This window comes from Thamnophis elegans, chromosome 7, assembly GCF_009769535.1.
Source record: "Thamnophis elegans isolate rThaEle1 chromosome 7, rThaEle1.pri, whole genome shotgun sequence".
Taxonomy (NCBI): domain Eukaryota; kingdom Metazoa; phylum Chordata; class Lepidosauria; order Squamata; family Colubridae; genus Thamnophis; species Thamnophis elegans.
The window spans coordinates 24,002,674-24,026,216 of NC_045547.1; the positions used below are offsets into that span (position 1 = coordinate 24,002,674).

Consider the following 23,543-nt stretch of genomic DNA (forward strand, 5'->3'; position numbering starts at 1 on the left):
ACCTAGATATCATTATTTGATCTTCTACGATTCAGAGCATCGTAGAATTTATGTGAAAAAGCAGATAATAGGAACGCAGCTGTTGTGGTTCTTTGACAGGGGTTTATGGATAAAGGCGACGTTTAAGTGTGTGGTTCTTCAGTTTATTTGGTAGGAATTCCACGGAATTCAGTGGACTTGACCACAAGGTAGATGGTGGCATCAGGGAAGCAACTTGGCTCAAAAAGGCTCTGAGGAAGATTTGCAGGGTAAAATAATTCGAATTTAGTATCAAGCAAATGAAATGGAATCAGACGTGTTTTCTGTTTTTTTTTTGACTTTCTGTCAAAGACATCTACAAGTTGTATTATTAAGGGCACCTTAAAATCAATTAAATTAATGCGCTCCTTAATAAATGTGATCCCCCCACCTCTTTCTGGACAATACCTATTTTCTTATGTCATTTCATTTCATTTATTACTCTCAGCCCCTGTCGTTTTTGATTTTTTTTTAAAAAAAAACACCTTCATCTGTTATTTACATGGAGAGGGATAATGTGGGTGAGATATGCCCAATTCTTTGATATTGTCTTGGCAAATAAATACAAAGATATCACGAAGAAAATCAATGCAGACTTGTCACATTGCACGAAGAGAATCTTACTTGAAACCTTTCAAGGAATAAACTCTTAAATGTAAACAACACTTGTACGGTTTTTGCAAAGCCTATGAACATAAAGTAAGTTTTATTTCACCCACAACACGGATCCCAAACACGTGTTTAAGGTACCGAAGAGCCCCCTTAAGATTCCGTTGCTCAAGACTGAAACACTTCTATATTGGCAATCATAAAATTAGTAGCGGCACGGCGGTGCTGTCCTTGGTACTGAAAAATGCTCATTGACAGCTGAATCCACACAGGTGGATTAAATTGGTTTAGTGCTCTTTGGTACTTATGATTTGCTTCTCCGGTTAGTTTTCATTCAAGAGGCGATAAATGTGTTTGTGTGTCTCTGTATATCATTGTGAAGCACAATTTCTTGAAGTTAGTACAGAAATATGGTTCTGAGGAGGGCTGTTAATTTTTTTTCTTATTAAATCTTTGATTTGAATGCAATTTAATTCAAATATGAATAAAATATAATTCAAACTGTAATGTATAGTATATTATACTAATTAATATACTACACATATATTAATGTGCCATAATTTTTAAAAGTTGACATATATTAACTATTTTATGGGAAATAGAAATGTTATTTTAGAAGGAAGTATTTTAGAAGGAAAATAAATATTTTGTTGATAATTGTTATTTTGTTTACATTGTTATTTACTTGGAAATCCAGGAGAGCTAAAGGGATCTAATTGGTTTAAGTAACATAGTAATAACAATATAAAATTTTTATCAGCAAAATTTCAAGAGTGTAACTGATAGGTGATAGTGCTATAATTTTAGTAGTGGATTATAATCATAATAAAAATGTTAATCAAATAATATATAAGCACATTTATGATTTTATGGATATTTATAATACTAGTTGGAGTTTTAAACATTAGTTCAATTAATTGCATTTTTATTGAGAAAAGCATTTTCAAGAAAATCCCTAAAAATAGAAGAAGAATTCTAAGAATTTCTCTATGAGAGAGATGGGAGACAGATTTTAAAATATTGATAAAATAAATAAAGGTATAAATTTCCCCTTTTGAAAGAAATTGGTTTGTTGTAAACGGAACAAAAATTGCTTCAGGACATACAAGGAATATATGTCTCATAAAATGTGAATTAGTCATTTTTCTCAATAGGGATGAAAATATTAAGTAATTATGTTTTGAAAATTATTTGTGTATTCATCCCTGTGTTGGCTAGCATTACAATAGCCCTAATCCCAGGTGATTTTTTTCAGATACCTCTGAGCTTTAGTGACCATTATAATTAAGGAGAACATCCAATCTTAATTAATTTGCTCTTTTTTGCCACTATCTTGGAAAACATGGACATAATGTTAAGCAATTTTTATGAGCTGAAAGAGTCCTTATTAAGAGGCTAGCAACTGCTTTTCATATTGCTACCAAGCAATGAAATCTTAAATATTCAATTAAACTTAATCCCATATAAAGAAAGTAAAGGCTGCAGACTGCATTGATTTAAAATTTTAATTAGATCATTAGTTGAATCATATGAAATGAAAATCACATGACTTCTCATGTATTTATTCAGCTTATCTTCATGATTCATTTTTTCATATCATTCATATATGTATGTATGTATGTATGTATGTATGTATGTATGTATGTATGTATGTATTTGTTATATATATATAACAAATAGAAAATCCCATTTTCCAGTCACATCAACCTAGTTCACAACAAAGCCTCTCCTTCACTTGTGGTCTAGCAGATTATATTCTACCATAAAACCACTTATACATATATTTTAACAAATCTTTTTATTAACTCAATTACAATCATTCCTACTTTAACATGAACCATCCAAATTTCACTGAAAATGAATTTAAAATATAAGTCAATTGTAATGAATATATTAATTTTAAAGAATAACTATTAGGAAAACCATTAGGTTCCATGCAAACCCCCCCCCCCAAGGTATTGTATGTATTGAAATAATTATACATTTTAAATATTGGTTTAAGAAAAATAAGATCAACATTTGGGTTATTTTTTCTACAAATTAGCTACTAAAAAGAACTTAAATGTAAATATAGTTGTTTAAAATGTTTAGCTTTATGTTAGCCAGTATTTGAATCATTTGAATAAGGGTATCAACGTACATTCTTCTTCAAATGATCATTGTAAATAATCTATATACATTTAAAGATAGCTGTAAAAATTGGATTTTCCCCTGCAAACCATGAATTTGCAGACATATGCAGCAAAGAAATATCCTGCCAGTGAAATGGTTCTACCAGCAAAAATACATCAGTTGAATGTGTAAACTGGGACAGAGTTATGGGTGGGATATGAGTATTGAAGGAAAAAAAAATATTTGCACAGCATGCTGGACTTTTGCATGTCACCATTATCCCCGATAGGTTACCTATGGAACTTTACATTTCTCCCAGTTGATCAATTTAAAATATTTATCTTTAACATGTTAGGCATTATTATACAATTATATTTGATCTCTAACATCAATATAATCTTCATATCTGATTCATAGATAATTAGCACTGTAAGAAAGTAAAAGTAAAATTAATAAAGACTTCAAAAGGTATGAATGCAATGTAGCTTCCTAAATTCTTTCCAGAGATGCATTGGGATTTTAAAAACAATGTGCAGAGGGATGTTTTGTGCAACCTTGACCTTATGCAGCCACTTTCAATTTCACTCTTTCTTTTGCCATTTCTTCTCCTACACCAACTTTTGTCTTCTTCCATAACATTTTCAGAGAGTTGCGCTGTTTATAGATTCTTGATCACCTTCCCAATATATATTGGATTGGAAACAATAAAAGCACTTGATTAAATGCACTTCAAAAATGCATAGCTCTTATATAAAAGATGAATTGAGTAAGCTTATCTTTTCTACTATTTTTCTGCATTTTGCTTTTCCAACACTATCAAATAGAAATCATGTTTGAAACGACTAGTTCCTAGCTAGATTATTTATAATATTTTTGTATAGATTTATATGATCATATCAAAATCTGGAGAGGGATTTATCTTAGATCTTGTTACTTTTCTGCATTATATGTTAATTGTGCGTAATATGTTAATTATATGTTAACTGACTTGGTTAAAAGAAAAAATAACAAGCAAGACAAGCCCAGAAGTCTCTCTTTCACTTTATCTTCTGGAGAGCATTGCGAAGAAGTTCCATTTCATCTGCAAAGAAATCAAGAAAAATAAAAGTTTTACTTTGCTCTATATTTCTTACATTTGCATGTTAACTTTTTCTAGGCAGTTGCATATGAAGCTATCCACAATTTCTCCTGTCAGTAGAGATAATGATGCAGAGATTACTGGGCAAATAAAAAAAAAACACATAGTACAATCTTATGGGGAGAATGCAAGGCTGACAATACAGGTAGTTCTTGATGTACAACAGTTCATTTACTGTCCATTCAAAGCAGTGGTGGGATACGACCGGTACGCCCTGGTACAGGTGTACTGGTACCTGCTAGGAGCACCAGGTACCATTCCAGTTCAGTGCTCTGGAGTGCCCACCCACCCAACCACCCTCCTTACCTGTATCTGAGCTGATTGGGGCTTTCATGCATGGAGCGTACGGTGCCTGCGCAATGCTCCACCGAGCAGCTGGAACATTGTGGGCATTAAGTACGCATGCACATGCACATGGTGGATGTCCAGCCCCATTGCAGCATACTGGTTGCAATGGGATCCAGAACCCACCACTGGTTCAAAGTTACAACAGCATTGAAAAAAGTGACTTCTGACCACATTTATGACAGTTGAAGCATCCTTGTGGTCACATGCTAAAAATTCAGAAGCTTGGCAACTGGTTCATATTTATGACAGTTGCAGTGTTCTAGGGTCACATGATCTCCTTTGGGGACCTTCTGACCAGCAAAGTCAATGGGGAAGCCAGTTGCACTTAACAACCGTGTTACTAATTTAACAACTGCAATGATTCACTTAACAAATGTGGCCAGAAAAGTCGTGAAGTGGGCAAAACTCACTTAAGAAATTTCTCACTTAGCAACATAAATTCTGGGCTCAATTGTGGTCATATGTCCAGGACTATCTATATATGTGTTTGGAGGAAATATATTGAATGACTTATGATGAAGAAAAACAATGAGATGATCTACTGTAAATTTAGTGTCCATAGATTCCATACAACATAGAAGCTCCCACTCACACAAGAATCTTTTTGTGCACCAACAACCATTAGTAAACACTTTTTGGATCTTTGGATCTTTAATAGGAAACTATTAAAAAGATGCTGTTGAGGCTGATAAACAGAAATAAATGCATTTGTTATTAAACTCCTCTGAATTCCAGGAGAGAATGAATACATTTGTCATTGCAATCTAACCACAAAAATGTTTATTTTAAATATGCTACTAGAATTGGAATTTAAAAAAATATGTTTTTCAGTTTGTTATGAACTTGAAAGTCATGATACTTGAGTCCATCTATCTCATATGGTGCTTGAAGTTTCAAAATGTAGCGAAAGTCAAACATCCATTTCTTTGTACACAAGGACTTGTTAGTTGAATAAAATGAAAAGGCAAAACAGACATATAAAAGATTCTCGGTTGGCATCCAAGCAAACCCATCCAAAGTTCTGAAATTAAGTACTTACTGCCAATGGCATCGGCTAAATTCTTCAATTGCTTGATATTGTCCAAAACCTCAATTCTTTCAGTATATGGATTATAACGGACTGAAAATGGACGTGAAATCGTTGAGGCATATTTTCTGTAAATGCAAAGCAAACATTTAAAGGCAGCAATATGTTCAGTTTTTGGGGGGAAGTGTCATTCTTTACAGCTAGGAACTGTAAGTTTTATGATTTGTTTGAAATGGAAAGATGAACAATAAAGCTGAGATCTTGTGCAATAAATAAAAACTATTATTCTTGCTGTGTATCCCTCTGGGTTATCATTTATCTCACAGGTGAGCTGTTATTAATAACTTTATGTTAAAATATTCATGACTGGGAAATACATGGGAACAAGGCCAGCCAATGAATAGGCATAGCAAATAAGCCAATGGGAGCTTAAATAGATCTGAGTCTGTGCAGAGAATTGAAACAGAAACTTAAGCAGTCTGCCGCTCTGAGAAGTAGATTAGCAGTCTGTCTGGGCTTGTCTGCTAAAATGAAACTAACTGCTTGTGTTTGCCTGTAACTCTCCTGTCTTGTGTTTACTTAAAAGAACCACCTGTTGTTATTGCACATCTATTCATCTATTCTTATGTATATAAAGAAGTTAATGAATCCTGCTGCATCAATTATCTGTGTGTGTTTCTGGATTTGAATTTATGCAACAAACTCTGACACTTTATAATTCCTCTTTCAAATTAAAGATTTCTAAGGTAGCTGGCAGTAAACCTATGGTTTTGATAGTACTCTAAGCAGATCCTACCTTAACTTCTGTTTTGCGTCTTCAAAACTTTCAGCTACATAGTAAATAGGCTGGAATTCAGTAACTGGATATTTTTGAACTGCAGTCTTTTCCAAGATGAGGGGTTCAGTGACAGGTTTATTTGACAGAGAGTACTAAAGGAAAAGGATAGAAGGGTTTTAAATTTTAAATAAAAAAATATTGTTGCTGCCACTGTTTAAGCTTAGTTAGGTCTAATAATTATTTCCAGTATTGAACATGAGTGTGGAGTGTCACTGTATTGTAGTCAATAGAAATGTCTTAAGAATGTAGAAATACAATAAATTGTCTGAGAGCTTGCATCGTCATAACCTCAGAATTCATAAAAATACGGGGGGGGGGGAACACTCACTCATGTTGGAATGTCTTTACAGAATGGAATTATGGGATGCAACACCAAACAGGGATATTCCATTTAAAAAGTTGAACAGACTCAATTTTTTTCTTATAGTATTGTTTAATATTTTAATTAATAAGGGTTATATTCTGGATTTATTGATGCCTTCATATGCTAAAAAAAAAGATCCACCTTCTCACAACAACATTCTATAACAACATCTAGATAGGATTGGAGTAAAATTCCCATTAAGGTTAGAGTTAGCAAGATATTGGATAAATTGCTGGTAATAATGGAGATTGTATTCCAATACATCTGAAAACACCAGTTTAGCAGCTTTACTCCAATCACTTCTGGCCAGTTCTTTCTGACTACTAGCATATCCATAGAAGAATCCATCCAATTCAATAGGACCAAGGAATTCCTGGATTAGGTAACAACATAGTTTCCTAATTCTATTCCTTTTTCTAACAGATCTATGAGAATGTATGACAATTTCATTTCTGCTCAACTGAAAAAGAGGGTAATGAACATCGAACTCATCTTGATTCTTTTGTCAAATTTATTTTAGGCACACCATATAGTCTAAGGTCCTCATGTTTTCTCCTTCACATGAACCCAATAGTTCATAAGTAGCACTCTGGTATTACTTCTGAAGAGTAATAGTTTATTGATTGATTGATTGATTGATTGATTGAATCAGTGTATATAGCCACCCAACTTGTTACTTATACCTTTCTCTTCTTCCTTTTAATTTTGAAAGGGTTGGAGAAGACCTGCACAGAATGGTATCTTTCTTTTCCAGGAGGCATTAGGAAAAGGAAGAAGAGGCAGCAGTACATGATCTGTTTATTTAATTTCTTATTTTCTAGGACAACATATCTCCATGAATTTGAGCCTGTCCATATTGAGGGTGCAAGTCTGTACCAGACAGCCATACTACTCAGAATTAAGAATTAAGTTGGCTCTCCTGTTGATGACTAGTCTGTTTTGGAACATTCCTTTTCTTCAAGATGGAAAGTAAAGATGTGGCTTGCGCACTGATATCACAATAACTTTTTTTCCCAAGAAACAGAATATCTTATATTTGAACATTTGGAGAATTAGCCTTTCAAGAACCAAGAAGACAATAGGAAACCAGAAAAAGGCTACAAAATTTAAACTGGGTTGCATTTGAAACAAAGCTACATAGCAATAGCAATAGCAGTAGACTTATATACCGCTTCATAGGCCTTTCAGGCCTCTCTAAGCGGTTTACAGAGAGTCAGCATATTGCCCCCAACAATCTGGGTCCTCATTTTACCCACCTCGGAAGGATGGAAGGCTGAGTCAACCCTGAGCCGGTGAGATTTGAACTGCTGACCTGCTGATCTAGCAGTAGCCTGCAGTGCTGCATTTAACCACTGCGCCACCTTGGCTCTTACATGAACATCACCATGCCAAATTTTATTTTGCAGAAAGTTTCATCAACTTCATTTGCAGAAATCATGAATTCATACTTGCAGTTCACCATATGATGACAACAGTCCAGCCCCGTAGGCCTTAACTGCATTGCCTTCTTTACAGAGGCCAAATTCCACAGTGAACCAGTAAACCTGAAAATAAAATAAGGTGCAGAGTTATTGTTACTGTTGCCTAAAGAGTTTCTGATGATGCTGAAACAGGGCTATGAAATATTTTTTTAAAAAAAAAATGATTTATATTAATGAAAATTTTGTTCTATGAATGGATACTTTCTTGATGATTTTATTATAAACTAGCAGATAACCCAGTGTTGCCCGGGTATTTATTTATAGGGGGAAAATGTCCAGACCAAATGTAATTTCTAATGTTGGATTTCCCCCTTATCAGAGGGAGCCCCCTTGTGGAGTACTGTGAAGCTATTACCATGGCAACTCCACTGCGTACAAAGTAGAAGCCATTTTACGGCAGTACAGTAGAAGCCATTTTAAGGCACAACAGGCTGTATCTTAACAGAACACACATCCCGAAGGGTGTTGGGGTGTCTTACCCCCCACAGTATTTTTTCCAGAGAGTAAATCATCTGTGTACCAAGTTTGGCTGAAATTGCTGGAGGCATTCCAGAGTTATGCTGGAACATACATACACACACAACATTTCACTCCATATTAATTACAGGATATGACTGGAGCTATTATCAGAATTCAACACTGACCGTTGCAAGTTTCTCAATATAATCATCTGGAGCTCCCAGAGAAGCCAATCCAATCTCCTGTAAAAGCAAAACATTTTCATTTTCTTATTTTTATTCTCATCTACACAATCCCTACACACATAGACACACACACACAGACTCACACACAACTGTTTTTTAAAATCTGAAAATGAAATAATAGGGAGAGAAACTATCAAGAAAATATTTCTCTTTTCTGCTTGTAAAATGTATTTCTTTCCAACAGAGGGAATTACAGGTATTGTTATGTATGTAACATGTAGAGGAAAAATAAAAGTGCATGTATATAACCTGCATAAAAAGGGTGTGCCTTCACTTCCATGTTAGCAACTTCCCCCCTTTAAAATAAGCCCTAACAGTTTTAATTTAGGCTAAAATATGATTGGACAGTTCAATATATTTAAAGTTATCAACTGTAGATTTCAAAATGCTACTGAATCTCAACTTCAAATAAAACATTTTTATGATCTCAGCAGGCCCTCTAAAACGATTATTTTTTAAGCATCAGGAAAATTTCTTGACTCTAACTAGGACTGAAAGACAAGTAAAGCAAAAGACAAATAATAAGCATCAAGCTCAGGCCTGGGACCAAAGTCAGTTTTTCAAAGCTTTCTGGATTCCTTGGAGAGATAATCAGAGGTTGTATTCTACCAGTTTGGACCAGTTCACCCAAACCGGTAGCAGAAATTGCAAGTGGCCCTGCCCACCCGCCCTGGCTCTATGGCATCCCATTTAGGCCCTTTTGTTGCCAAAAGCACACGGAAGGTTGAATGCATGCATGGTATCTCACATTTATGAACCAGTAGGGAAGGTAAGTGAATACCACCCCTGGAGATAATAGGTCATCTCCTGCCTGTGTGAACCTCCTACTAGTCAACTGTTAACATTAAAATTTACTTACTTGAGAAAACTGAGCAAAACTAGGGTCAGCAAACAGAGGGACATGTCCTAAGAGTTCATGGCAAACATCACTGAAAGAAAATATAAATCAGTATGAAAACATTCAGATGAGATGGGTTTCTAAGAGGGACAAATACATTAGAAGAATCCTGTTATTTCAATAAACTACTGCTGGGAGAAACAATCTGATTTGCTACAGATGTTTTGGACCTCTTTCAAGTTTAGCCAGCCAAAAGCAAAAGATTGCAAGAATTTTGGCCAAAGATATTTGGAATATACCAGATTACCTGATTTACCTTGCTAAACGTATATATGTGTAATCAGATAGAATTAACACTTCCCTACCATGGCTTCCTTCCCTTCCTTCCTTATTCTTTGGTCTGCCAACTAATGGACGCATGATCTCTAAATAAAAATAAATAGTCTCTGGAGAATATTCATGCATGTTCTATAAAGCTTTATGCACAATTCTATACTGTCTTGGTCCACTTCCCCTTTGATCATGCATACTATTCCAGGCTTCCAAGCATAATACATAATACTTTACGAGACGAAATAATACGTACGGTTCAGGTGTATACATTGGTTTTGATGAATGGCGAATGTACTGCGTAGAATGAAATACTCTAAAAGCCAAGCCACCCAAAAAATCTCGAGATGAAAGAAGACCAGCCACGGGCCGTAAGCGAAATCCAGTGCAGCCTTGAAAGAGCAGAAAAGTTCTAGATGACCATCTGACTTCAGATTTAGCTATGTCCTAAAGTTGAGTTCAACATTCTATTCAGAAATCATTGAGTTACTTACTTCTAGACACATATGGACAGAATTGCAGTCTGGTTGCTTCTGATACATAAGCCACATTTATGTCGGCTTTTCAACCAGTATTTACTTACTTCTCAAAAAGTTTGAGACATCTTCAAGCTGGGGAATATTATCCTCTTGATAGCCACAATATTTTTCCAGGAGTGGAAACACATGGTTGTGTTCATAGCAAGCATGTGTAGGGTAGAGAGTCTTCAGCTCCCTAAAGACTATCCCCCATGTCTTCTTCTCTTCCTCAGTGTAAGTCACCCTGGGTATAGGTTGCCCACTGAAAGGAAAGGGAAGGGAATTCCCAGTCAGCAGGTAAATAAGTGCACAAAGGATCAATAGAAAATTCAAACCTATTTTGATTATAAAAAGAACAGAAATTGTTCTTTGCAACAATTTCTCTTTGCAGAAGAGATGAGCATATGCAGTCATCTCTTTTGTCCCACCAAGAGAATAGCATCAGGTTCAAAAAATGCTTTGTAATGAAATCCTCCTTGTGATAGACTTTTAAAAAGCTGCAGCAAACAAGCAATTGCTCCACACACAGTTGGGTCCTAATTCCCCAAAAGTTCCAGCATAAGACTATTGTGTAGTGGGATTCAGTAGGTAAGAACCAGACCAGCATAGCTGCAACAGATTTTATGGACTCAACAATGGAACTGAGGAACTGCAGTCAAATTTCTGTAATTTATACTCTAGGCCCACAGGGCCTTAACTAACCATTGAACTAGAAAAAGCCCACCCAAGTATACCATATTTTTTGGAGTGTAAGACACACCGGATTATAAAACGCACCAAGATTTTGAAGAGGCAAATTTTTTAAAAAAGTTTTTGCACTCTGCAGACCTTCCAAAAACAACCTGTTTTTCACAAAAATGCGCCCATTTTTGTCAAAAGAAAGGGCATGCATAGCCTTTAGGAGGCTTATAGAATACTCATGAGGGCTGGGGAGGCAAAAATGAGCAAAAAATGGCCTATCAAATGGGCCCATTTTTTGCTCATTTTTGCCCTCCCCAGCCCCCAGGAGCACTTTGGAAGCCTCCTAAAGGCTATGCACAGCCATTTTTGCAAAGGAGGCAGGGTTTTGGGAGGCCAAAAATGCTGTAATCAATGTATAAGATGCACCCAGATTTTCACCCTCTTTTTTGAAGAAAAAAGGTGTGTCTTATACTTTGAAAAATACGGTAAATGTTCTACATTTCCCTCCAAAACAGTTGGGGACATCTAAAGGTTAGTTTCACTTTAGCACAATTAACAGTTAAGGTCATCTAAAGGTTAGTTTCAGTTTAGCACAGTTAACACAGCTATATATACGTTCAATACATAACAAAGACCATCTGGGGTAACATGAGCAATTTTAATATTTGAGAAGATGCAGAAAAGGAGACAGTAAAGAACACTGCTGGGATCCCAGAAGGTCTGATAGTGACTTTGTCCCTTATCCATTCTATTATTTATGATTGAATTACCTGGGTTTAGGACAACAAAAACACCTGTTGGGGATTAATTCTTAAGAAACATCCCCACCATTCCCAACTTCCTTACTTTCTCACTATGCTGTAACAGTTTGCCCTAATTTCTCCCATGCTGTTCTTGCTTTGCAGCTTTAATGATCCGAAGATGAAATAATCTGATGTACATGTGATCGACACTGAAAACCAGGCTGGTGGACAAAGCATCTGGCTTAACTAAACAATGCCTTCAATCTCTCCTGGCCTTAAAGCCGGGGTGCTAAAAGTCGACCCAGGTAATGGCTCAGCAGGACAAGCAGATCTGTCTCTTCCTTAAATGTAAGTTCCCAACAGTCAGCTTGGCTCTGTCTTGAACCCAAAAGGAATCTTTTGCCTTGCTCAACTTGTTGCCTTGACATTAAAAGCAGGGGTGGTGGGTGGGGAGGGGCTCTGCTGCTCAGAAAATAATTTTAAACATGGGCAGGCGACTTATCTAAGCCTTTCTCTCATCCTGCCCCAAATCAAAGCTCCCCCCCCCCCAGCAATTGAATAGGGCTTGTGGCACCGTGGGGATAATAGGAGGGATTTCTAAAGTGGCAGCTCTTTGTCAGAAGATGAGTGATACCCCCACCATTCCTCGTCCCTTCACTTCGGCCTGATCCTAGAGGCAGCCCTCCCCCCCAATAATTGTGCAATTTTCTGTGTCTCTGCACCAGTCCTCCTTGATCTCTGGAGCCTTAAACATGATTTTGAATGAGATGGGTATGTGCGTTTGAGGAAACTGCTGTGGTTTCTATAGCATTGACATTTCTCATTAATCCTTAGGCCACCTTCGTGGGCCTAAGAAAAGAGGAGAGGTTTAAGGCTCTGTCAGACACCAATTTGAAAGCTGCTGAGATCAATAGACCAAGGCTCAGGGTGGCAGGTGAGAAGGAAGAACTGAAGAGACGGGGGTGTAAGTGTGGGCATACATAAAGGGGGGGGGGACAGAAAGATGAATGACCGAGGGTCTTAAAAATGAGCCACACAACAACATCCTAAATTGTCCCTCCTGCTCCACAGATTGTCCTTGAAAGGACTATAATTTCATGTCTACAGCTCCTATTGTTTGCCTGTTTATTGTTTTCCTATACATATAGACATGTGTGCAGTAAATGCTACACCTTTCCTGATTTCCTGTTTATCTTAATTCTTTTGTGAAGGACGTGCATAGTTTTCCCTGTTTCATCTTCATAGCAACTTCAGGAAGTGGGCTTGGTGGTGGTGGTGGTGGGGAAATTCACCCACTAGCTTTGTGACTTCATTTGAACCTATTAAAATTCCCATCACCACAACTCTTTATCATGAATCCATGCCAACTCAAAGATTTTTAAAGCATGGTTTTATCCATACAATACACCATAAATCACAATAGCTAGATTCAGATTGGTTGACAAAGCAAAGCCACCCACACCAGAAGAGTCAACCACTGGCACTAAAATTCCAAATTACTACACTCCAAATCTGAATTAGCAAAGTGTAGTGTTTGTTTTCCCATAACTGGCTGTGCTGTCCATTCAAAGAAGGGACCATTTCCTAGCTCACCCCGCAGGTTTGATTCCCACAACATGCAAAGACAATGGCTAGGCTCCAATTACACCTTTGCCAACTCTATTTTGTTTAACAAGGACTCTGTCAAACAAGGATCTGGGAGATGACCTTAGAAGGAAGGAAGGAAGGAAGGAAGGAAGGAAGGAAGGAAGGAAGGAAGGAAGGAAGGAAGGAAGGAAGGAAGGTCAATCCTTGGCCATCCCATCCCCCCTTGCTTTATTATCTATTAAAGATTAGCTGTATTATGAATGTCAAATAGAGTCCTGCTTGATACAGACAATAAGTAAATGAATCATCCATAGTTTGGCAAGAGAGAGAGAATGAGTGAGTGAGTGAGTGAGGGAGGGAGGGAGGGAGGGAGGGAGGGGGAGGGAGAGAGAGAGAGAGTACTTCCTATTAGTTGATAATAGGATTTAATTATCAAATTGGATCATGCATAAAATCACTACTACACTATATCTTCAGTCCCACAGTCCAGAAAATAGTGTGAAGACTAACCAGCTCATTGAACATTTTATTATGCAGCTGGAACAGTGACAATAGACACAATTAGATCAAGAACATACGCAATGCATTATTTTAATCTTGCTCATAGCCCTTGCTATCATGCAAATTATACACACTTCTTTCCCCTGTTTAATGTAAAGCATATGAGATGCTGTTTTATTCGGTGCCTGGTGCTTTGTAGTTGCCTCTGATGCTGCAGCACAATTAGATAACAAAGCTTTGTGGGGGCTGGAGCATGGTCCTCGTTTGAATGCCATTTATTACCAGAAGGCTGTAATTGGGGGATAAATGCAGTCAGAGGAGGATCTAAGAACAGAGGAGGAATAAAGCAAGCAAGAGAAAATAAAGATTTTATGGAAAATTTGACTGGAGGAAAATTTGGTTTGATGATCCATTTGATTTGGACTCTCAGTAATTCAGGTGGGCCCCCATATGAATGACTCTAGAACTCACATGAGACTTTCTACCTTCATTTGGTCTGGTTTGCCTATTTGTAATTTGATAACAAACTATTTGTGTAAACTTTCCTCCTTCTGTTCCTTTGATTTCAAAATGCTTAGATTTCCTCTCTGCTCAAAGGCTTCCAGATAATGCTGCCAATGAAAATAAGCTTTTTTGTCTGTTATGATGCTTCTTTTTGATAGACTGGATCTTAATTTAACATCCTAAGGTACAATTATCCAAATGTAAAAGGATTTTATAAATTTAAATTCAGCTGAACAACAAAACAAATGTTTTGATGGTCAAGATAGTTCAACAACCAAATCAAGTACTTCAGGAAGAGTGAGGTGATCCTCACTGGAGATCTTTGGCCAAAGATTGAGGAATAAAGCACCATGGATTCTCCAGCTATGTGAGACACTGTTCTATTATTCTCTGGAGTTCATTCTTATTCTATTATTTCATGCTATGTCCAATTCAACCTGCTCTACCCAGAAAAAATTGTCTCATTTCTCTTCTTCCTCCTTCAGGGCCATAATTTGCATCATCCCTCTCCCTGACCAAATGACCAATGCCATTTCCACATCCATCTCAGCCATGTGGCCAGTTCCCCCAACATCTTCATTGAAGCAGTACTGTGGCAAAGAATAAATGGGGGAAAGCTAACCTTTATTTATAATCAGGGGTAGGCTTCAAAATTATTAGCAATGGGTTCTCTGCCCGGTTGCTGGGTGATGTGGCCATGGTGGGCGTGGTCTAGTTGGCCTCCTGCACCATGGGGGGGGCATTTTTGCTCTCCCTGGCCTCTGGAGGCTTTCCTCGAGTCTCCAGGAGAGCAAAAATGGCCTCCCCAGGCTCCAGAGGCCCTCTGAACTTCCGGTGTGCCCGTTTTTCACCTTCCCCGAGTCGCTGTGCACACCCTGCATTTACCTGCATCCAAAACAAGCCATGTGAGGTCTCCTGGGAGCGGAGGGGCTGGGTGGGTGGGGCCAGCCATGAGTAGGATTTGGGGGTTCTCCAAACTCCACAGAATCTTAGCTAGAGGTTCTCCCGAACCCCTGCAAACAGCCATCAGCCCATCCCTGTGTCTAATATGCTCCTTATCACTTTTGTCTAATTCAAGATGCACATTTCTACTGTACCTTCTGCAGTGTTCCTCAAACTTATTTACTGATTACTAAACAAACATTCAGCTGACTGGTGGTTGAAGAGGCAGAGGCCCCTTACTAAGGCACTGAAGGATTCTGGCCAGGTGATGGATGGTGAATGTGTGAATGCTCTTGTGGGCCAACATCTTCACTGTGGTCTAACAGTGATCTTGTAGACCACTGTTTGATCAAAAGGAACACCTATAGAGCCGAGGTGGCAAAGTGGGTAGAGTGCAGTACTGCAGTACTAGTTCAGCAGTTCAGCGGTTCAAATCTCACCGCCTCAGGGTTGATTCAGCCTTCCATCCTTCCGAGGTGGGTAAAATGAGGACCCAGACTGTGGGGGCGATATGCTGAAAGCCCTATGAAGCAGTATATAAGTCTAACTGCTATTGCTATTGCCATTGCTATTTCGGGCCAAAGAAGTTATTTTAGGAGGTAGGTTCTTCTTTCTAGTCTGCATACTTACTGCCTGTAGTTGTATGCTATATCTGCAAACTCCTTTCTTCTAGCCCGGTAAACTGGATCTTTGAAACCCTAGAAAGAGATAACAAAACAGATTGCTTTGTGAGCGTTTAAAAATGTGGGTACAATTTAAAGAAAACGGATGTATTGCAAGTTGATTTAAGGCAAATCAGGCTCTAGAAGGGAGTGGAGGATCACAATTCTCCCAATCAAGATTCAGGATTCACCAAAAGGTTCAAAGATTTGACCTAGGCAAGTTTAATAAAAATATGCAATAGTACAGCCCTGGGAAAACATAGTTACTTTATATTGCTTTTAAAACACAGATACAGCTCCATCCTGTCCCCCATTGAAATATCCTTCCTGAATAGCACTGATTCACTGATTTGTATTGATTTTAATCCTATGTTTGCAACCCAGGTGAGGACTCAGATTGTTGGGGGCAATGCTGACTCTGTAAAGAGGGCTGTAAACTGTGACCTGTGAAGTGCTATTGCTATCTGCAATTTCAGTGGTTCTATAAATTGAATTAAATAAATAATAAATATATTTTTCAATATTTGTAACCACACAGCAGGTTTTATTCATTTGCTCTGCAAACTTAAATGGCTCCCCATCCTAATGGATAATGGAAACTCTGGATAATCTAACAAGTGTAAAAACAGAAACACTGATATAAAACTATTAATCTTACATAGGCCAGATTGTCCAGGATGAAGCTAAGATCTAAGTGGACGGTAGCAAAATTATTGTAGATATACTGAGGACATTTCAGATAATATTTCCGGTTTGACTTATGATTGGAAATATCAAGGTGTATTTTTGTTTCCCCATTCCAAACAACAGCAAACCCTACAAGAAAAGAGCCATCGATTAACTGTTTCTAGGAGTTGGGCTTGAGATTCATTTCGCCTTTGGTTACTGTGCTTCTGTATCTATAATATTATTCACTTGTTGTTCAGTAGAATGACCCCCATTCACCTTATTTTGTTCTAGGATCCGACCAAATATTGCATGTGCAAAATAATTATATGGGGTGCATTATTCATTTTAGATTAAACTAGTAAGCTAGTGAAAGGTTAATCACTCTTCCTCAATTAGTGTAATAGCAGTACTTTTTGCTGCATTCTGTATAATTTATTCACAAGTACCCAGCTTCAGTTAAATTAATAGCGATAATTACTGGCTACACTACATTTTCTGACATCAGAAGGATACAGAATGTTGTTTTCCTTGATCAGTGGTAAGCAATTATGTGGTCATTCATCAAAAATTTTATTTGCTGCACAACCGTAGTGTTGTGAACATCTCCCCTCCCCCTCTGTCTCTCTCTGTCTTTTTCTACTAGTGAGAAAAGTCCCTACCTAGCACCTAAAAAATATTACAATTACCACAAGCTGATCATTGCTTTAAAATACTTTCCCTATATCTCTCCCTCCTCCTCTCTCCCCCTCCCCCCTTCATTATTTAGATTTTTACTAGAAATCCCAAAATACGTAATTTATCAATACTCTGAAAAACACCAAATGTTTAGAATTTTTAAAAAAGGAATTATTTAGAGGAAGAGTTAAAATGGAGAAGTAAAGAAGGCAGAATAAAGAAGATAACACATTGATCATAGAGATATAACAACTCTTATTTCATTTCATTTCATTTCATAGATTTATAGGCCACCCAATCCTGGAGGACTGTGTTGCTTGTTGTCTACTGAGTATTTTCAAACAATATGCAAGATTCTTTGCGGTACAGGCGCTTATTTGATCTCCCATTAAGATATTTCCCACATTCAGAGCTTAATTATCACCACTTAATTATAGGAGCCTGGAGTCAATAAAAAAATCCCCCTCGTTTTTTTCCCCAATAAAGTGATAGCATGAATTCTGATATGAGTGGTGTAACTAATCAGATACACAAAAACTAGACCCACCACTCTTAATTATTCTGAATTCACATGTTAAAAAAAAATCCAGAGTAAAGTTTTTGTGATGTTTCTCAATCTCACAAACCCTAGATGGCACTGTTGAGCTACAGTAGAATTTCCCCGCTCCTCCAACATGGATATTTTTACCTAGAGTTCTTTAAATTGTGACACTGTATAATGAGTAATTCTGAAAGTTATAGTTATTGTATCTCACTATGTTAGGGATTGATGACAGATCTACAGAATAGTGAATTAGTAAGAAATATATTCTTGAAAATATAGTTTAGTTATCTATGCACATTTTCATCTGCACCATTCAGATTATAAGAAATTCCCTATTTATATGATTCTGACTCTTTATTTTAAATATGCCTCTAACTTCACAAGGATGATGCTTCCTACCAATAACCACAAATGGAGATCATAATTCAGGCTTTTATCTGTCTATGGCAGGGGTCAGCAAATTGCGGCTCTGGAGCCGCATGTGGCTCTTTCTTCCCTCTGCTGTGGCTCCGTCACCGGTCGGCGCCACAATTTTGAGAGGAGCGTCTGGTGGGGGGGGGAGAAGCACAGTGTGCCAGGAGAAGACTCTATGGCAAGGGGAGGGTTTTCCAGTTGTCTCCACAATTGATAGGGCTTTCAGTTATGACAGGTAGAGGAAAAAGTTCGCCGTGCTAGGAGGAGACTCTATGGTGGGGGAACTGAACTTCCGGTCAGCTCCAGAATTGAACAGGAGGCTTCCAGTTAGGACCTTTGTGGCTCCCTGTGTTTTCTTTTATGTGGGAAACGGGTCCAAATGGCTCTTTGAGTTTTTAAGTTTGCCGACCCATGGTCTATGGCAACCATCCTCAAAATGTTGTTTTGGGCTCCGTTCCCAAAATTCTCAATTCTAGAATGGTAAAATCTGAGCAAAGCTTCCATTTTAAAATGTATAATTACATATGAGTTTAGAAACAGATTTTCTTTAAAAGGGTAAAGGATGTTTATTTTTTTCTTTAACAAACATTTATCCTTTCTTACAGGATGGTCTGCATCCAGTTCTGCTCCATAGCTGAGAATCTGATTTGCAAATCTGTCCAGTTCTTGAATAGTTCTTGGGAACCATGGAACTAGAAAGCAAAAAAGAAGCATCAGTTGTGATTAGTTACTTGCCACTTCATAAAAGCATATGGAATGTGTAGTTATATTCCTGTTTCTTTATTCAATATTGGCTTCAAAGTTACAATGAAATATAAATAATAGATAATTTAATACCCGGTGGTACTTTGGTACTCATTATTAATTGGTTCCAGGAGGAGTGATGAGTACCAAAAATGGTGAATACCAAACAAATTTTTCCCATAAGAAATAATGTAGTGAGTCAGAAGGCAGTAATCACTGACAAGTTCTAGCTGAGTACCAAACAAACAATGAGTAACAGAACAAAATCTTCATGTCAAAATGCATTGAGTACCAAATTCGATGAGTTTCAAAGCAGTTGAGTAGCAAGGAACCACTGTATAACATTGGGTTAAAGACTGGAATTCCTAGACTTGTTCAGCAAATTTTGTCCCAGTAGCTAAGAAAGATCTCAGTGGTTTCCTCAATTAATTTGAAAAATACATGGATATACTGAAGGCCATTTTCTAAGCCAGTGGTTCCCAACTGTTTGGGCACCAGGGACCAGTTTTGTGGAGAGAGGTTTTTCCATAGACCTTTGTGGCTTGCGGGCCCGGCAGGGAGGAGAGAGGAGTTAGTTCCTTGTGAGTGGTCAGTGGGGCCCATGTGAGCAATTCTGTTTCTGTGAGCAGCGGGCACATGCATCCTCCGCTCTCATAAAAGGAACTTTGTGTGTGAGCATTAGCTGCCACCGTGGCACGACATAACCGCGAACGTCAAAAGCGCACCGACAACAGCGCGCCAACAACAGCGCGCCGACAGAAGCGCGATTTAACTTAAGGTAAGGTTTAGGGTTAGGTTTAGGGTTAGGTTTAGGGTTAGGGTTAGGGTTAGGGTTAGGTTTAGGGTTAGGTTTAGGGTAGGTTTAGGGTTGGTTTAGCGTTAGGTTTAGGGTTATTTTTAGGGTTATGTTACAGCGCGCTTCTGTCGGCGCGCTGTTGTCGGCACGCTGTTGTCGCACGGTTTTGACGGTGCGGTTTTGTCACCGCGCTTTAGTCACACGCGCTTTAGTCTACCGCGGTTTTGTGGTGGAACCAGCTGTCACTGCTTAGGTGAGGAAAGTTTCATGAATGAGCACAAGCCATCGCTGCTTGTGTAAGGGGAGCTTCGCAGGCAAGTGCAAGTTGCCACCACTTGCACAAAGGAAGTATCGCACATCAGCACAATCCACTGCCGCTTATGTGAGGGAAGATTTGCGCTCAAGCAGCAGCCATCTTGTGGTCAAGGGGAGTTTCCCACATGCACAGCCACAGATAATTGGCTGCAGCCTGGGGGTTGAGGACCCCTGCATTACAGAATATTAAAGTAATGGTCTATCTATATATATAAAAGCCAAGTACCACTCACTCATCATCATGAAATTTCAAGAACCGTAAAGCCTACAAACTTAAAATTTGGCACATATGTGCCTCTTGGCTTCTAGGTGCTCGCTAAGATAAGGATTTTTTTTTAAATGACCATCAAATCATTAGTATTTCTTATACAGTAATTAACACGCTCTGATGCTAAGGAGTTCTACTCCCCCTTCCCACCTGAAATGAACTCTGTTCCAACTTGCAGTTGCCTTATATTCAGTTACCTCGGTCCAAACTGGCAGATGTCCACTCCTTCACTCAGGAGTGGTCTGGTGCTCCTTACAGTATTACATGTCAGTACCTCACCAAAATGTCTACACCTTCCACCTATTGAACTGCTTCCTCACTCAAGACGGTGGGAGCAATATTCCCTTATGTGTTTCAATCACTGACCACCATTGAGCCAACGGATTGTGAATCGAATTTCTCCTGCATAGCCCAATCACATAGTTTTGTCGCGAAGCACTGATATCTAGCTAGTATTGTATATATAATATCCATTTTGTGTTAGGCTTTGAATTTTTGGTGTGATTACTGAACCAAGATCTTAGTAGGGGACATAAACCATCTTTATTTTTATCTCTGAGCTGTGTTCATTTGTCAAATACTGGTAGGTCAATTTTATTTCTTTTTTCTTTGCAGAACTCAGGACAGCCTTCTGAAAGTTAGTTACAATTTAAATAAACACTACTGTGGGTGTTTTTTTGAGCCACTAGATGGCAGCAATAGCAAATATAGGTTTGAACCTATTTGTGCATGAAAATCTCTCTTTTAAAGATCTCCAAACTTTTTGGAGAAACGGTGGTGCCCTGAAGGTTTTTAACAAAATAATTGAAGCAAGACACCCAGTTGGATCCATGTCTGTTATGTTCCTCACCCCACAGTAACACTTTCAAATAATAAAATTTCTCTTATAAGACTTTTGAGGTTTCTCTTCTAAGACCCACAGTTTATGTAACTTGAGCCATTCAAGACCTTGAGTTAATTTATTGACTCAAATTCTAAAAACTTGCACACAGATCTAAAGGAAATCTTCTTTCATCTTAAAAATTATCTTTTAGCTATTGCATTCATGCAATCCTACTCACATTGCTTGGCATGTTGTAATTAATAGTGACATGTTTAATAGCATCATATTCATATAAGTAACCAACTTGTTGACGAAGGTCCCTCATTGGGACTTTGAAGGGAAAAGTCCTGCTCAAGTTTAGGTATCCTAGGAAGAGGCACAGTTATAAGAAGAGGCGAGATTCCCCTAAAAGGGCATTTTTATAAAGTTTTAAATGTCTTTGTTTTGCATAATATATTAAATTTAAAATTGACTAAAGTTCAGAGATCCATTGAGAATAAAGAAAATTCAAATTTTCACTTGAAGTTATCACTGACAGGATTGCAGTCTGGTTAGTCAGTTCAAAAGACTCTCCAAAGCAGTGTTGCTTCCTACAATAGTAAAAAAAGTGGCTATGGAAAGCCCGTAACAGCAAGCACAATATTGTGCTTTGTTGTTTATTTCCCAAAAACTCTAATTTCAAGACACTGGATTGAGGATGGTAATTATGGTTTAATCCGGGTAGGGGTGGGGGTGGGATAGGACTTGTGGACTTCAACTCCCACAATTCCTGAGTCAGCATGTCTGACTCAGGAATTCTGGGAGTTGAAGTCCACAAGTCATAAAAGAGCCATAGTTCCCCATCTCTGGTCTAATCCTTCATGAGCTTGCCCAATCAAAAATCAGGTTGCATATAGCCAATGAATATCCTTGTTTAGACCTTTCTACAAATTCCTATTCATTAGATAGGACGTACAACTCCCCTCCCCTACATGTTTGGCATTTTATTTGAATACATTTTTAACCTTTCGCTGTAATATTGTCATTACCTCCATTGTAGTTTTTGGTTATTTTCATGCTTAGCATTATTTTGATTCTATCCTGAAAGTTTATTACAGAAAATTAGGATATGCCTAAATGTGATTCTGTCCCTCATCTTTCCCCATCCTGGTTCTCCCCAGATATGTTAAACTATAGCTCCTTCACTGTGATTGTACAATTACAAGAACATTTGCTGGTTTGGAATGGTTGGGTTTACAGTGAAGATGAGAGCCAGTTTAAGGCAGTTGTGGTTAAGGCAACAAGCTAGAAACTAGGAGAGAGGGAGTTCTAGTCTTGCCTTAGGCATGGGACTATGAGCCGGTCATTTTCTCTCGATCCTGAGAAGAAAACAATGCCAAGCTGCTTCCGAAATATTACCAAAAAATCCTGCAAGGACAGTCCATCTTCTTGCCAGTAGTCAAGATTGATTCAAAGTTAAGAAAGAGATAAAATATATCACCCGCAGGGCAATTTTAATACACATGTATATCTATTCAGACAAATCCCAGTTTAATTTATATTATTTCATCCTATTTAAACATGTGAAGGACTCCTTTAAAAATAGAACATTTTAGAACATGCTGTTCCTTTCCTGAGGCTGTTAATGAATGGCCAACATAGGCAGTTGCAACACTGACCCTCCATGGACCTCTGTAGGGCCCATGCAAGTTGTTTAGTAATAAATATTGATTTGTCTGCAGGAGGGATAGCAGCATTTTATGATCCTGCTGTGGACACCCAAGTGGTGACCAATTTGCTAGAGGTCAGATGCTTAATGGGATGCTAATCAGCTATTTATATGAGAGCAAGGAAACCAAAGAGATTCGGAGATTCTCCAGAACATTGTCCATTTTGGGGAGGGGGTCAATGACAGGAGTTCAATATTTATTGCCATTTTAAGCTCAGGTTGGAGCCTTCCTTAAACATGGCCAACTGTTCTGGTGAGCCCCAGGGCCCCAAGCTAACAAGGCTTCTACAGACCCTCAGCTCCCAGCTTGTCTCCAAACTGCAATAAATTATTTCGGTTTTCTCACTGAAACTGAATCATATTTAATTATTTCATTCAGGACTCCAAGGGATCCAAGCATATTGAAAGCACTACATTGTGTTTTCATGACAATTCATTTGAACCCTTAAGAGCAGTCTGATTGTCAACTATGCAGCTATACCAGAACTCTGTGACCAACCATAATTTACTATAGATGTTCTGAAACTTTTGGGGCCAGTTGTCAAATTTGGGGTTTTGAGAAATAGTTATGTGCATCATTACAACAAAATGTGGTTAACCTGGAAAACCACAAAAGTCCTTTTCATCAGAAGATAACTTAGC

At 38.0% G+C, this 23,543-nt stretch overlaps 1 protein-coding gene across 1 annotated transcript in view; it reads right to left on the bottom strand.

Moving 5' to 3' along the window:
* Positions 1–2,406: 2,406 nt before the first annotated feature.
* PAH (phenylalanine hydroxylase) overlaps positions 2,407–23,543 on the bottom strand; it is a 44,997-nt gene continuing 23,860 nt past the window's right edge. Inside the window, exons 4-13 of the mRNA XM_032220847.1 lie at positions 18,851–18,939; positions 15,914–15,981; positions 10,391–10,587; positions 10,064–10,199; positions 9,499–9,568; positions 8,580–8,636; positions 7,903–7,998; positions 6,049–6,182; positions 5,265–5,380; positions 2,407–3,820 (exon numbers count right to left, since the gene is read on the bottom strand). Of these exons, the coding sequence (XP_032076738.1) occupies positions 3,777–3,820; positions 5,265–5,380; positions 6,049–6,182; positions 7,903–7,998; positions 8,580–8,636; positions 9,499–9,568; positions 10,064–10,199; positions 10,391–10,587; positions 15,914–15,981; positions 18,851–18,939 (1,007 nt within the window). The 3' untranslated portion in view covers positions 2,407–3,776. The remainder of the gene's footprint in view (positions 3,821–5,264; positions 5,381–6,048; positions 6,183–7,902; positions 7,999–8,579; positions 8,637–9,498; positions 9,569–10,063; positions 10,200–10,390; positions 10,588–15,913; positions 15,982–18,850; positions 18,940–23,543) is intronic.